The 15816-nt window shown below is 44.2% G+C and overlaps 1 protein-coding gene across 3 annotated transcripts; it reads right to left on the bottom strand.

Annotated features, from left to right (window-relative positions):
• Positions 1-11039: 11039 nt before the first annotated feature.
• Positions 11040-13063, bottom strand: LOC9661197 (auxin transporter-like protein 3). 3 transcript variants are annotated; one of them, XM_024661612.1, is made up of 9 exons: positions 12911-13063; positions 12664-12849; positions 12483-12595; positions 12253-12436; positions 12101-12198; positions 11959-12034; positions 11827-11910; positions 11521-11772; positions 11040-11456 (listed from the first exon to the last, which is right to left on the bottom strand). In XM_024661612.1, exons 1-9 carry the CDS (start codon positions 13022-13024, stop codon positions 11283-11285), a joined length of 1281 nt encoding a protein of 426 aa, XP_024517380.1. In that variant the 5' UTR covers positions 13025-13063; the 3' UTR covers positions 11040-11282. The 3 variants fall into 3 exon arrangements, with proteins under 3 accessions (XP_024517380.1, XP_024517374.1, XP_024517370.1); XM_024661606.1 differs by having other exon boundaries at positions 11827-12034; positions 12253-12400; XM_024661602.1 differs by having other exon boundaries at positions 11827-12034.
• Positions 13064-15816: the final 2753 nt, after the last annotated feature.

Raw genomic sequence — 15816 nt, forward strand, 5'->3', positions numbered from 1 at the left:
TTCTGCATATGTTGCAGTGTATGCAATGTTAGGCAACGCTTTGCTTGCTCAAATGTTGTCAGGAACTGTGAATGGGATGTTGTTGGAGTTGATATCCCTACTGCAGAGCTTGGAAAATCAAGTGGCTGGTGTGTGTCTCGCGGGACTGTTGGTAATACCGATTGCGAAACATCGAGTGCTTGGTTGCATGCTCACAAGGTGTTTCTTGCATAGTGTCTATTGTTGTTGAGGCGTGTAATGTTCTTGCTTCAAGCCTATAAACTACAAGGGATTGGTTATGCAAACCTAATCAAGGAGAAGTTACCCACCAACACAGTTGTGGCGCTCTTACTTGGGTAGTGGTCTTGCAATTAGGGGAGTGTGCACTAGAAGCCTTGCCTCTGGTTAAATGATGCGAAGAATGAACGAACCATCGATAAAATCATGTTATAAAATGAAATCGCTCTATATCCAAGGCACAATTAATATTAATCCCGGACGTGGGAACCCTAAAATTGAAGAAATCAAGAATTGAATTTAAATTTGAAATGTACACTAAAGAACACTTAATTTTCTCTGAGTATGGCCAAGTATAATTTTTCCAAAGCTCATTGCTTCACTAGTGTTATTGTAGGCAAGACACTTTCGATGTAAAGTGGTAGATTTACACCCACAATATTAACCATTGCACACTCCATTGTTAAATCCAAATGAAGTAGATATTGCTTATCCAAGTTGAGTCCCTCCCGATGCATAAAAAATGCCTGGTTTCAAATAGTGCCAAGAGCCTGTAAGGTAGCCAAGCACAACAAAATAGATTTAAAGGAATTGTTGTATTCTTGCTCTAAAGATTACCTTTGACAAAGTTGCACCTTCGACATTAGAGAGAAATGGTCTAGAAAGGTCTTCAATATCTTTTCCACCAACAGCCGTCATAATCTTACAAAAACACAATTTATAAAGAATTCTGTAACATTACCAAAATTCTTACCCAAGCTCTCGTTCCATTGGTTGAAATAAGGTTGTAGGAACATAATATGGTCTGAAGTAATCACCACATTGATATGGACGGACCTCGTGGAGGTTCTAGGTTGCAACCCAATGTGAAATATCCTAAATTACCTTTCACATCTACTACCAAGAAACATGCAGAATAACAGAGCACTAAAATAGGGTGCTAAGGCAAAGAAGTGTCTCCTTATGGCATCTATATACAGCATATTGTTCATATTATGGGGACATCATCAACCCATTGGGCCAATGGGGTATCCATGAGGCATTCAAATGATATTTAATGCTGAACCAATAGAAAACTGCCACATGGACACTGTATTGTGAGTGAAATCTACCACAGTAACACTCACCCTTTTACGAATTGCACGCCATATTAGTAAGCTAGCTAGCTCATGTTCTCTCTCTTCATTCCTCATCTCTTCCCACAGCAGAGTGTGAGCACGTTTTCTCACACAATTCCCATATTCATACAGCATTAAATGAAACCACATGTCACAGCCAGGTAACCTAGAGCCCCAGGGGTAACCTAGAGCCCCAGGGGGTCACTCATCAATGATTGCACTCCCTCTGAGTTACAGGTTTTTTAAAATGACCCTTGTACACATCAAAGAATAATACACTGCATTCCTGTATACAAGCTTGAAAACTAACAAATAATCAACCCTTTTTTGTATGATATTAGTTATATGATGAACTCAAAAGATCTATTGTTATATACTTCAAAAAAATTTAACATTCACAAGTGATTTGCAACACCCATTGTTTTGTTGCCCAGCAATCTATACATACAGCCTCATTCTTCTCAAGTCATTCACCCAAATGCAAAGCTTTAGCTTTAACTTTTGACCTAATTTTACAGATAGCTTGTGGTAGGCCAAGTGGTTTTGGAGAGGAAAGGAGCAACGCACCTTGGGAAGATAACACTGCCTGATGGGGTGCCGATGAGCCATTTTGCAAAATACAAATGTAAGAAAGAACTGAAGCGCTCCAACTTATATACACTAACAAATCGTTAGTATTCAAGGTAATCATAATTATTAACTAGTAATTTAAGATTGGAACTCTAACAGTAACTTCCAAGCATATGTATATATCTCAAACGATACGTGAAATACACATTACGATTGTTGACTCAACAATGCTCCATCCAGCCCGTCATGACCTCTAAAGTCTTGTCAAAGGACCACCTTCACGACTGGCATTGTCCAGGAGTTCTTGCTGAACCAAGTTTGCCGCTGTTTTTCTAGCCGTTGTTTGGAACCAATGTTAATCAACAATGAGAATACTAACAAGTCGTTAGTATTCAAGGTTCAGAATTATTAGTAGCGACCATGCAATGACACGGTATGACTGTTGACTCAATAGTCCTCCATCCAGCCAGTCATGAGGATCCAAAAGGCCTCACAGAAAAGTCTTGTCAAAGGACGACCTTGACGACTGGCGTTATCCAGAGTCCTTGCTGTTCCAAGTCACAGGCTTTTGTTTTCATTCTTTTTCCGTCCATATTGCTGCCTAATTTTGCCACTTTTTCTAGCAGCCGTTTGGCTTATGCTCCCACGTCTTCACAGCTCCGGATCTCCTCAAGAGATGACAGAGTGACATCAAGAGTCATTACATTGGTTTCTTTGTCATGCTCACCGTAGTGGACCTTATTCTAGAACATTGCACTTTTCTAAGTTACATACTTGTAGTCATAAAGTCCCAAACAGATGATTAGTTTTCTGTATCTGCAAGTTTGGATTAATTTACTTAAGTTCTTGGGCCGAATAACTAGATGCATTTAATAACTATTTAGAGTTTGTTGCTTATTCAGTACTAACCATAATTTATTTGTTGTAAGTAGTAACTTCCATAGAACTAAGGCTAGAAGTAAAAGTTGTTGCCTATTTATGTTATAACACCACACCAAAATAGATGGTATGTGATCACCCGAGAATGAAAAATGGATGATCATAATGCATTTAATAATCTATATTTAGCATTTAAAACTCCCTAAGATTTACTACTGATCAAGATCGTAAACTTTCAACTTAGAACTTGTATCAATTAACTCTACTTAGAGTCTTAGATTCTCCAGTGATTAATGTTTTTCCTTATTCACATGTTAAAGCTTTTAACAATTGAAAGAAAATCAATTCATATAAATTATAATAAGAGTACTTTGTTAATATTAAAATTTAAAAGGGTAATGTTTAATGACAGAACTAAGCTATACCTGGATCATTCTCTAGATCTTTCAAATGGATTCATTCCATGTTATGTTTTACAGATCGCTGAAATTCTGCTCACAGTTCCCTTTTCTTATGCACAAGCAGGTCTGCCCTCCGCAATAGCATTTCAGGTGCTCCACGCACTGATGGGAGTTTACATAATTAACATCCTCTAGTACCTGACATATCAGAAGAAGCAAAGCCTTCCGCTCCCACTGTACAACCAAAAGCGCAATACTCAGGTAAATTATACTTTTAGCTCAGACTCTACTCAGGTTGGTGATTCGTTTTCTTCTTTTATAGCTGCATGAGGTGTTGGGCTTTTAGGCAAATGGTGTGCAACTCTTGTATTGATGGTGCCGTATCTGTTCGTTGTGTGTGTTATTCAGCTTGCTGGCTGTAGCAAGTGATTTAGTTCTTTGTAGACTTCGCCTTATTCTGCTTATAACTTGCAGTATGATATGGCAGCATTGTCTTTGAAATGATCAACTTACAAAAAGAACATGGACTGTGATATTTGGCGCCCTCTTCTCCCTGTCCATTATTCTGCCATCCGCTCAAAACTACAGAGCTTGGTCTTTTCTGGGAGTCATTGCGACTGTTTATACTTCATGTTATCTGGGACTTGCAGCACTATTCCATGGAAAGGCAAGTGTCTCTATATAATTCTCTTTCAGTAGTATCATCATCTTTGTCGTGAAGGTCTCAGATGTTCAAATGTCTCTTGCTCCCTGTGGCTATACAGGATATTTTAGTGCTCTCAGCAATTTTCTGGAAGTTGGAACAAAGATAAGACCTGTGTAAGCATTTTTTAAGCGGGTCATCGTCATTTCTATTTTATTTATAGACTTTTAAACTTTGATTTTCCAGAGAGGACGCAATGTGGAAACCGGAAGACTTCAAAACTCCCTGGTTTTACGGCATGATTTATGTTTTAATGGTGACTATGCCAGCAAGCATGACTATCTATGGGGTCTTTGGCGACCAGACGTTGTCACATCCGTCTGCTTTGAAGTTGTTTCCAAAGTCAAAGTTTCGGGACAAGCTCAAGTCTTCGGATGGCTTGCTCCCTTCTGGCCACAAACGTTATTGTAAAAAAAGAGCGTGTATATTTTTGTTTTTCCTTCTTGAAGGTTCTATCAGAATTCCTTCTTCCTTGTGTGGAATCGTCGGGCTCAAAACCACCACTGGTCGCACGACATGCCGCGGGATTGCAATTTTGTTGCTTCTGCACCAGGCAATTAGCTTTTACAGTTTTCCATCTTGGTATGGACCTCATCACCTGTCATTCGCTGTTCGTTCTGTTCAAACAGAACGAACAGCGAATGACAGGTGATGAGGTCCATACCAAGCATTCTGAGCTCCCCACTCTACCTGTTCTGCGAGAAGTTTTTCAAAGTCCAAGACTCACCAAGCTTCACAAGGAGAACTTTGTTGAGAGTACCTGACATGTTTCTAGCAATCTGGTTAGCCGCTCTTGCATTCCCTTTCCTTCAAGTCTCAGCTCCTCATGCCATATTCGGAGCCTGCATCATTCCTTGGATTGCTTACATCGTGATATTCTGGGAGAAAGCTTTGAGTGGTGTAAGTTAAGCTCAACTCAACCTCTTACTCCTTCCTACACCACAATTTCTCATTTTTACTCCAGGTGCTCCAACCTGCCTTTCCGAAGTTGAGCTGGGAAAAAACCTTCAGCATAAACCTGAAGCATTATAATCTGGATGGCAGCGATGAGCGGACTCGCATTATGGGCCAGCATAACAGTCCACACAAGACAAGGTGAACAAGTCGGCATATTCACAAAATGTTACATTTGCAAGTAAGCAATCGAAAAGCCACAATGCATATGGTTATGTTTACGCGAAAACTCGATCTTTCAAAACTTTTGACCTAATTTTAAAACATTCATAATTTTTTTTGACAATAGTCAGATAGAGCTGAGGTTTGTTACAAAACTGGCGTCCATTTGCTTTAATGAGGGCCATTGTTCCTGCTGTAATCCCAGTCCAAACCACAGAGTAGAAGAACTGGAATATGTCGTGACCGACTGTCATGCAAACTTGGGCGCGAGAGAGAGAGAGAGAGAGAGAGGGGTTTCTTCGCGGAGATGGCGGCTTCTTCGCTGCGCGAGAGAGGCAACAGGCATTTCTGGAGCGACTCGGAGAATCTCTCGCCCCTGGTGAGGTATGATCGATTGAGCAAGGCAGTGGCGGACTACTCCTCTGCTCTCTCTCACCTCGATCGATCTTCCCATGGCTCTGGCGATGGCGATGAGCACCGCGCCGAGAGATCCAGGTGCCACAAGAACCTGGCGTCGGCGCACAGGCGGCTAGCGATGGTGGCGCTCCTCCGCCACGATTGCTGCGGCGAGGACGTCGCTAGTTTCCATCTATCCAGCTCCGTGAGGGATTCCCTCGACGCCATCTCCTACGGATCGGGGATCCAGTCCAAAGATTGGATCGCGTGGATCAAGGCGGCGCTGCTGGATTTTGCCGCCATCGCGGCCAGCGATCCAGTTCTCGGCTCGGAATCCAGCCTCGCCAAGGCTTGCAAGATCTTCCAGCGCCACCCCCAAGGCTCAATCCACGCCAGCGCTGTTCTTCACAGGGCGTACTGCGAGGCTCTCCTCCGCAAGGCCGAGGAGATGATCCAGGACGTGGACAGGGGCGAGGCTGTAAGATCCTTCCTCGCTGCGCTGGGCATCCTCAGCGATTGCGCGGCGCCGCTGGAGGTCGCCGCCACGCAATGCGAGGGCCGCGCCTTCCGCGACTTCCGGCACGAGCTCCGGGAGCTCCAGCGGCGCGTGGAGCTCAAGCGCCGGCTGTGCGAATCCATCCAGGCGAGGAAGAAGGGCGAGGATTTCCGCGAGCTGGCCGGGAGATCGCGGGATCCGGAGCAGCGGCAGGAGATCCTGGTCAGCGCGCTGGATCAGTTCCGCGAATCGGAGCGCCTGGCGAGGGATTGCGACGAGGAGGCGCGGGTTCTCGCGCTGGGAGGCGTGGGGCAGCTCCTCGTCACTCTGGGGCTGGAAGAACAGGGCGAGAGCGCCTACACGAGCGCCATCGCCATTGGCGATTCACTGCTCCAGCACAAGAGGAGGAAGAATTTCTCCGAGCTCGTGGAGAGGATGAAGAGCGCGTACCAGGCCCTGGCAATGAGGAAGAGGGATCACGAGGAGCTCAAGACCAAAGTTTTCATGCGCCTCGAGGCCAATTTCGCCAAGAACAAGCACAACCTGTCCAAGTTCCTCGAGTTTCTCCTCGCGGAGCATCCGCCGCCGGGGCTGGATCCCGCGGATCGCGATCGGATCGTCGACGAGAGCGTCCAGTCGCCACGATCGGCGCTCAAGAAGGCGCTGCGGCTCTACCACCCGGATCACAACCAGAGCGGCAAGAACACGCAGTGGAAGATCATCTCGCAAGAGATCACCAAGTTCTTAGTCCTTCTACACGGAATGAAGATCAACTTAGAAAATTACTCTACTTAGATTCCCCAATGATTGATCATAGCTTCTTACATGTTTGGGGAGTTTTAAATGCAATTGAGTTTCACTTTTAGCCTTACTTTTATGGATACTACTTACAACAAATAAATTCTGGTTAAAACCAAAGAAGTAACATAGTTACTAGCACTTAAATTAACACAAACTTGAGCACAACTCAAAAGCCAGATAAGTAATCATCGTTTTGAGACTTTATGACTACAAGTACATAACTTAGAAATAATGTTCTAGAGTGAGCATGACGTGAATCTACCAGGAAACCAATATAATGACTCTCAAACCCCATGGATTGATCTCAGTCTGTCATCGTGCAACGATGATTGAAGAAATCTCATGGCCCGGACTGCCGAGCTGGCTTGTCCATAAACCGAACGGCAGTCAAGGTCATCCTTTGAGAAGATTTTGTTACGAGTCCTTTGAGGTTTACCCTAAACCCTAAACCCTAAACCGGTCATGACGGGCTGGATGGAGCGTTGTTGAGTCAACAGTCGTAACGTGTTTTTCACGTATTGTTTGAGATACATATGCTTGGAAGATAACTAGTCATCTGTTGCTGTTAGGTTGGCAAAGACTTCCAGTCTCTTGTCGAAATTGCATATGCTTGGAATGGTTGTTATTAATAAGTCTGATTATCTTGGATACTAACGACTTGTTAGTATTTTCATTGCTGATTAACATTGGATATAAGTTGGAGGCAGAGGTCCTTAGAAATTATCATTCTTCACTTCTGTTCTCTCTTACATTTGTGTTTTGCAAAATGGCTCATCGGCAGCCCATCAGGGAGTTTTATCTTCCGAAGGTGCGTTGTTCCTTTCCTCTCAAAAACCACCCGGCCTACGACAAAATCGCGGAATCAGTGAAGGCTTGGGCTCTTCAATGTGCTCGTCCAGAGTCGAAGCTCCAGAAGCAGATGCTGGTAAATGAGAAGTACGCTCTCCTGGCATGTGTGATGAATCCATATGGACTCAAGGAACGCGTCTCAGACATTGGTAAGTTCGTGGCGTGGTACTCAATTGTTGACAACTGCCTCGACGACGCGTCAAACACACAGTTCAGCATGGAATCCAGAAGGATCCAACAGGCTCATGACTTCTTCACGAAGCTGATGAAAATCATGACCAGCAGCAACAGCAGCTCTAGTTTGGCCTCTGAGGAGAACGATTTGCTGCTTAACTCCCACGCAACCAGGTTCAGTTTCTTCTTCGCAGAATTGTGGAAGAGTTTCCATAGGGGAATGACGGTGAAGCAGCAGGAACGATTTGCGGACACAGTAAAGCAGATGTGTGCGGCCAACATGAAGCAACTTCAACGTAGAGGTAAGAACAAAGAAAGACCGGTACAAAGTTTGGAAGAATACATTCAGCAAAGGAGGGCCTCGGCTGCCGCTTCGTCTCTGGTGGTGCTGCTCGAGTACGCCCTCAACATGGAGCTTCCAGACAGCCTGCTCAATAATCCCAAGTTCCAGCGCCTGCAGATGTGTGCGATGGACTTCGGGGGTTGGACGAACGACATTGGATCGTTCCGGATGGAATACATGCAAGGGAGCTACGAGCACAGCCTGCCATGGGTGATCTGCGTGAACAGAGGGTGTTCTTTCCAGGAAGCAATGTTCGAAGCATGCGACATGATTTCAGCCATGAATGACGAGTTCATGGAGCTCTACAGCGAGATAAGTGAGTGGCCCGAGGTCAAGGAGCTCCAGCTCACCCCTTACTTGGACACTCTGGGGGCTCATATGGTTGGGAACATGCACTGGACGTGGAGTACGGAACGCTACCATGGTAGAAACTGGTCACCACCCAAACAGTACCACGGTGTGGTCCGGATGCTGCCAGATGCCACTATACTAGACCCAACTCCAGCTGCAGCACTGGGAATCCTTGGAGCTTCAAGGGGAAAATCCTCCAAAGTACTTGGCAAGGCTCGTGTGTCGTGGTCCCCTAGGAAACTCCTGATCAGCAAGACATCCATCAATCATCTCACCACCAGAATACAGATTTCAATCTAAAAAAATATCAACAAAAACATATATAACATTTGAATTACATATTAATTTATATAAAAATGTTTAAGTACACAATGTATGTTGCATTTATCTTGAAAGAAATCGGAAAAATAGATGAAAGAGTATTACAACGTAAAGAGAAAAAATTGCATTGCACAAACTTAATTATGACATGTCACAAAGTCATGACCAAAGACCCAACCCAAGACATAATCATAGGATGACCCCTCTTTTACAATCGTCAACAAAAACTTTGCTTAAAACCCTAAATCTTCGCATTTGATGTCAGAGGTTGCCCGATCGCGGAGGCTCCCTGTGCGGCGGCACAAGCAGACGATCGTTGATAAAGTGAGCTCGAACAGGGTGACACTGATTCTGGCTGAGACTGAATCAGCATTTTTCTTCATCGCAGCCCCTTGTTGCTCAACTGCTTGGATTTCTGCAGCGAAAAGCTCCTCAAATGTTGCTCGAGGATGGGTTCTCTCCGATTCTCTGTACGCAGCCGCGACGCCTTGCCGTGGTGTCTGTTGCCAAGATGGTGGCGGAGGAGCGAGGATGTGATCTAGGGGATGAAGTTGGATTTCATATTGGACAGTTGAACAAATCAAGTGCTAGGTACTGTCTGGTTCTTCATTTGATTGGCGAATGAAGGAAATGCATGTTGCAGGTCCAAAATCGTCTTCCAGACGGCTGGTGTTTTCCCAGAACAGCTTAAAGCTAGAGGGATTGCCGTAGCCTCTCGGTACAACGTCCTTATACTGGATGAAGTGCATGAGCAATCCGTTGAGTCGGACATGGTACTCTGCTGCGTGAAGCTCCTGATGTTCAGGAACAAGAACATACGGTAGGCTACTGTCAAATAGCTCTTGGAACTGCAGTTTCAAATTTCCGTTTTACAGGTTGGTGCTTCTGTCTGCCAACAGCAGATTTGAAGCGCTACAAGTCATATTTCTCCGACTTGGGCGAGAAAGTCGAGAAGGTAGCTGTGTCAAATTTATCGAGTATCGTGCAACAGCAATTGTTTAGCTGCACTGTCAAGTACCTGGATCATGTATGTATGTTGTAACGTCTATTCAAACCTGCTGCTTAATGTGGTTTTCAGGTTGTCAATGTCCTCGGTAGCAGAGGCCTAATGAACTCATTGTTGCTAAACAGTGGCGTTTAAGTTTTTACGACATCTGATTTTAACCAGCAAGGTAGCAAAGGAATTCTAAGTCTTGCCTACTCGGAATGCTATGCAAAGTCTGGTAACTGATAAGCTCCGGTACTAATGTATTCATCTTCATTTTTGCAAACTTAATCTTTTTTCTGCAGGTATGTGCAATATGATTTTCACCGTATATGTGGTCACATACACTTCGAGCGACTGTCAATTCTTTACGACGCATCAAAAGAAGATTTCTCACAACAACAGTATGTGTAAGAGAAGGCAAATCTGATGCTCATATCCTTATTCTTCTTACAGGTTCTTTTTGACTAATCCAGTTGGAGAGGTTATACAAGTGCAGCAAGGCATTATTAGAACAAATTGTGTCGGCTGGTTAGATCGAACAAATGTTACTCAGGTGTGTATTGACATCAAAGTATTTTTGAAACTATAGCTGGAACCAGTCAGGAACCAGTACGCGTTTTCTTCCCAGTGGCTGTTTGGAAGAAAAACATTGGAAAGTCAACTTCAGCAGTTAGGTGTCTTTAAATCGTCGGAAACAATCCGGAGCAATTCAGCTTTTGATAAGCAGTTTAAAAACTATAAGTCCACCATCTGGCTTCCAGTTGGATGAAAAGAACTGATCAAAAGTTTGTTGATCAGTATGGGCAGACCACGGGGATGAAATAAGCATGCAATATGCATTAAAAGGAGATTTTGTAGGGTGTGGCTCTAAGTTACCTGGTTGTGAGCTGTGATTTTATCTATTGCTGTATAGATATGGGAAGCGTACTGTATTTGGCCTCATTCGTGATGGCTTCAACGCCCTTACTCGCTACTTCTTCAACAATTTTACAGACGGCATCAGACAGGTACATGCATTTCCAACCCTCGAGTCACAACAATTTTTCGGAAAATGATAAAAATATAAAATGCACAGGACGCTATGAATCTTGTGGCGGGCCGCTACACTGTTGCTGAAAACAAGCCATTACCATTCAAGCTGAATGGATTGGAAGCGTTGGCTGTAAGTAGACGTCGTTGTTCAATGCTGATGCTCTAACAGATTTCTGAATGTCACGCTTTCAGTATCTTCCGTTTGCCTCTGCTGTGATGCTCACCGGTATAACCATGACCACCGTATCGTTGCGTCAAGGTAAGCAAACCAAAACTCGACCACAATACCAAAATGCTCTAACTTGGTTTGCATGACAGTCGGTCACGACATATTCCAGTTCTTCTACTCTGTGGTATGGGCTGGGATTACAGCCGGAACAATCCCTCATCAAAGCAAATGGGCGCCAGTTTTGTAACAGTCTGTGGGTTGCTCTGACTACCTCTCACCACTGTCAAAAACTTTCATGAATGTTTTGAAATTAGGTCAAAAGTTGTGCCGAGATGCAAACTTGTAGTTGTCCAGGCTTTTTACTTGCACATGTAGCATTTTGTGAATATGCCGACTTGTTCACCTTGTCTTATGTAGGCTGCTATGCTGACCCATAATGCGAGTCCGCTCATCGCTGCCATCCAGATTATGATGCTCAGGTTGATGCTGAAGGTTGTTTCCCAGCTCAATTTCGGAAAGGCAGGTTGGGGCACCTGGAGTAAGAATGAGAAATTGTGATGCAGGAATCAGTAAGAGGTTGAGTTGAGCATAACTTACACCACTCAAAGCTTTCTCCCAGAATATCACGATATAGGCAATGCAAGGAATGATGTATATGCTCCAGGCTCCGAATATGCCAGTAGGCGCTGAGACTTGAAGGAAAGGGAATGCAAGAGCGGCTAACCAGATCGCTAGAAACACAGGTACTCTCAACAAAGATCTCCTTGTGAAGCTTGGTGAGTCTTGGACTTTGAAGAACTTCTCGCAGAACATGTAGAGCGGCCAGCTCAGAATGCCAAACACGACGAACTGCAAATGACAGGTGATGAGGTCCATACCAAGCTGGAAACTATAAAAGCTTGCCTGGTGCAGAAGCAACATAACTATTGCAATGTCCCGAAACTTTGACTTTGGAAACAACTTCAAAGCAGACGGATGTGACAACGTCTGGTCGCCAAAGACTACATTAACAGTCATGCTTGCTGGCATACTCACCATACAAACATAAATGATGCCGTAAAACCAGGGAGTTTTGAAGTCTTCCGGTTTCCACATTGCGTCCATGAGCTCTCTGGAAAACCAAAGTTAGATAAAACAAAATAAAAATGACGATGAACCGCTTCAATAAAATGCTTACACAGGTATCATCTCTGTTCCAACTGCCAGAAAATTGCTGAGAGCACTAAAATATCCTATATAGCCACGGGGAGCAAGAGACATTTGAACATCTGAGACCTGCACGACAAAGATTATGATACTACTGAAAGAGAATTATATAGAGACACTTGCCTTTCCATGGAATAGTGCTGCAACCCCCAGATAACATGAAGTATAAACAGTTGCAATGACTCCCAGAAAAGACCAGGCTCTGTAGTTTTGAGCGGATGGCATAATAATGGACAGGGAGAAGAGGGCGCCAAATATCACAGTCCATGTTCTTTTTGGAAGTTGATCATTCATTTCGAAGACAATACTGAAGTTATAATAAGGCAAAGTCTACAAAGAATTAAATCACTTACTTGCTACAGGCAGTAAGCTGAATAACACACACAGTGAATAGATACGGCACCATCGAGACAAGAGTTGCCACACTCCACCATTTGCCTAGAAGCCCACCCAACACCTCATGCAGCTGCAAAGGAAACTAATCACCAATCCGAGACTCCGAGTAGAGTCTGAGCTAGAAGTGTAGTATGTAACCTGAGTATTGCGCTTTTGGTTGTGTTGGAGCGGAGGGTTTTGCTTCTTCTGATACGTCAGGTAGAGGATGTTAATTATGTAAACTCCCCACCAGCCCATCAGCAAGTGGAGCACCTGAAATGCTATTGCGGAGGGCAGGCCTGCTTGTGCGTAAGAAAAGGGAATTGTGAGCAGAATTTGAGCGATCTGCCAGAAAACATGGAATGAATCCATTTGAAAGATCTAATTAAACTGGAGAAAGATAAACCTTGGTAGAGCCGATGTTGAGCCATGTGTCGAAGCTCGAGCCTCCATTCCAGAAGGCCGTAATGAGAAACTGCTGGCAGTCAAGTGCGTTGCCCCATCGTCTGAACAAATTCATTGCAGCGAGATACTTCTCTCTAGTCTATACGAATGGAAAGATCACTGCGAAGTCACAATGATTTTTTCAAGAAAAAAGGTTATGTTGACAGTTTTTGTGTACAAATATTAAAATAGCGTTTCCATTTCATAATTTGTCACATTCTTCATAGCTGGGGACCTCATTATGTGGTCCAATTCAAAAGGTCATTGTTGAGTCAATGTTGACACTTGAGGTATTTAATTTAACTTTTTAATTTAAACATATCACTCAAAGTTATATACTAATTAGCTATTGCATAACTTTTTATATAATTTTCGTGTTTGGTGTGTAAAGCTTAGGGAGTTTTAAATGCTAAATATAAATTAATTTATGCAGTATGGCCATCCATTTTTCATCCTCGGGTTTAGCGATCAATCACAGACCATCTATTTAATTTGGTGTGGTGTTTTAACATAAATAGGCAACAACTTTTACTTCTAGCCTTAGTTCTACGGAAGTTGATGCAAGGCTACTTACAACAAATAAATTCTATTTAGTACCTAATAAGCAACAAACTTTAAATAGTTATTAACTTTGTCATTTATGCATCTAGTTATTTGGCCCAAGAAATCCAGATACAGTGGCAAAAGCCAGAAAGATAATCATCTGTTTTGGGACTTTATCACTAACTTGTAAAATTGGTTGCAATGTTCTAGAATAAGGAGGTCCACTCCAGTGAGCATGACAAAGAAACCAATGTAATGGCTCTTGATGGATTGATGTCACTCTGTCATCTCTTGAGGAGGTCCAGAGCTGTGAAGACGTGGGAGCATAAGACAAACGACTGCTAGAAAAACAGGGGCAAAATCAGGCTGAAATATGGATGGATAAAAGAATGAAAACAAAGCCTGTGACTTGGAACAGCAAGGACTCCCAGTGTCAAGGTCGTTCTTTGACTCGAGGAGGTCATGACGAGCTAACGTTTTTTCCACGTATCGTTTGAGATACATATGCTTGGAAGATTACTAGTCATCTGTTACTGTTAGGTTGGTGAAGACTTCGAGGCTTTACTCAAATTTGCATATGCTTGGAATGGTTGTTATTAATAATTCTGATTACCTTGGATTATACTAACGACTTGTTGATTAACATTGGATATAAGTTGGAGGCAGAGGTCCTTAGAAATTATCATTCTTCACTTCTGTTCTCTCTTACATTTGTGTTCTGCAAAATGGCTGATCGGCAGCCCATCAGGGAGTTTTATCTTCCGAAAGTGTGCTGTTCCTTTCCTCTCAAAAACCACCCAGCCTACGACGAAATCACGAAATCAGTGAACGCTTGGGCTCTTCAATGCGCTCGTCCAGAGTCGAAGCTCCAGAAGCAGATGCTGGTAAATGAGAAGTACGCTCTCCTGGCGTGTGTGATGAATCCATATGGACTCAAGGAACGCGTTTCGGACATTGGTAAGTTCGTGGCATGGTACACAATTGTTGACAACTGCATCGACGACACATCAAACACACAGTTCAGCGTGGAATCCAAGACCGTCCAACAGGCTCATGACTTCTTCACGAAGCTGATAAAATTATGAGCAGTAGCAACAGCAGCTCTAGTTTGGCCTCTGAGGAGAACGATGTGGTGCTTAACTCCCATGCAACCAGGTTCAGTTTCTTCTTCGCAGACTTGTGGAAGAGTTTCCGTAGGGGAATGACGGTGAAGCAGCAGGAAAGATTTGCGGACACAGTAAAGCAGACGTGTGCAGCCAACATGAAGCAACTTCAACGTAAAGGTAAGAACAAAGAAAGACCGGTATCAAGCTTGGAAGAATACATCGAGCAAAGGAGGGCCTCGGTTGCCGCTTTGCCTCTGCTGGTGCTGCTCGAGTACACCCTCAACATGGAGCTTTCAGACAGCCTGCTCAATAATCCCAAGTTCCAGCGCCTGCAGATGTGTGCGATGGAGTCACTTCGGGGCCTGGACGAACGACATTGGATCGCTCCGGATGGAATACATGCAGGGGAGCTACGAGTGGGTGATCTGTGTGAATAGGGGGTGTTCTTTCCAGGAAGCAATGTTCGAAGCATGCGACATGATTTCAGCCATGAACGACGAGTTCATGGAGCTCTACAGCGAGATAAGTGAGTGGCCCGAGGTCAAGGAGCTCCAGCTCACCCCTTCTGGGGGCTCATATGGTGGAGAACATGCACTGGACGTGGAGCACGGAACGCTACCATGGTAGAAACTGGTCACCGCCCAAAAAGTACCACGGTATCCTCCGGATGCCACTATACTGGACCCAGCTCCAGCTGCAGCACTGGGAATCCTTGGAGCCTCAAGGGGAAAACCCAGAGTGATAGAAATCAGAGAATCACAGCGGAAGTACTCAGCGCTTCATTGCTCTCAGGTATTTGTACAGAAACGAACAGACACAACCCTAGACCTGGCCATATGAGTTGGCAAGAGTGATGCTCCAACACTCCCCCTCACTCGCAGCCAGCGAACAACAACAAGATCTTCTCTAATCTCTACTAGATCAGGAAATGCACTTGTTCTCCATCAAGAACTCCCCATGATCTTCTGGTCAATCGCCTTTGTCTCCAAGCCCATGCTAAGGCTTTCTGGATCACAGCCTCATGATCAGGCTTTTGCAGGTCAGCCTTATGTTCAGGCTTCTGCATCTCAGCCTCATGATCAGGCTTCTTTTCTGCCACACACCCTCAGTGACATAAACTGCGATTGCCAATCTCACGTCTCTGCCACTCCATTGGCATTCTCACCGCTCTTTGTGCATCTGAAAAACAGGGAAAAGATCAAGTCTACTCTGCCATCAC

This window comes from Selaginella moellendorffii, unplaced genomic scaffold (genome assembly GCF_000143415.4).
Source record: "Selaginella moellendorffii unplaced genomic scaffold, v1.0 SELMOscaffold_2, whole genome shotgun sequence".
NCBI lineage: Eukaryota > Viridiplantae > Streptophyta > Lycopodiopsida > Selaginellales > Selaginellaceae > Selaginella > Selaginella moellendorffii.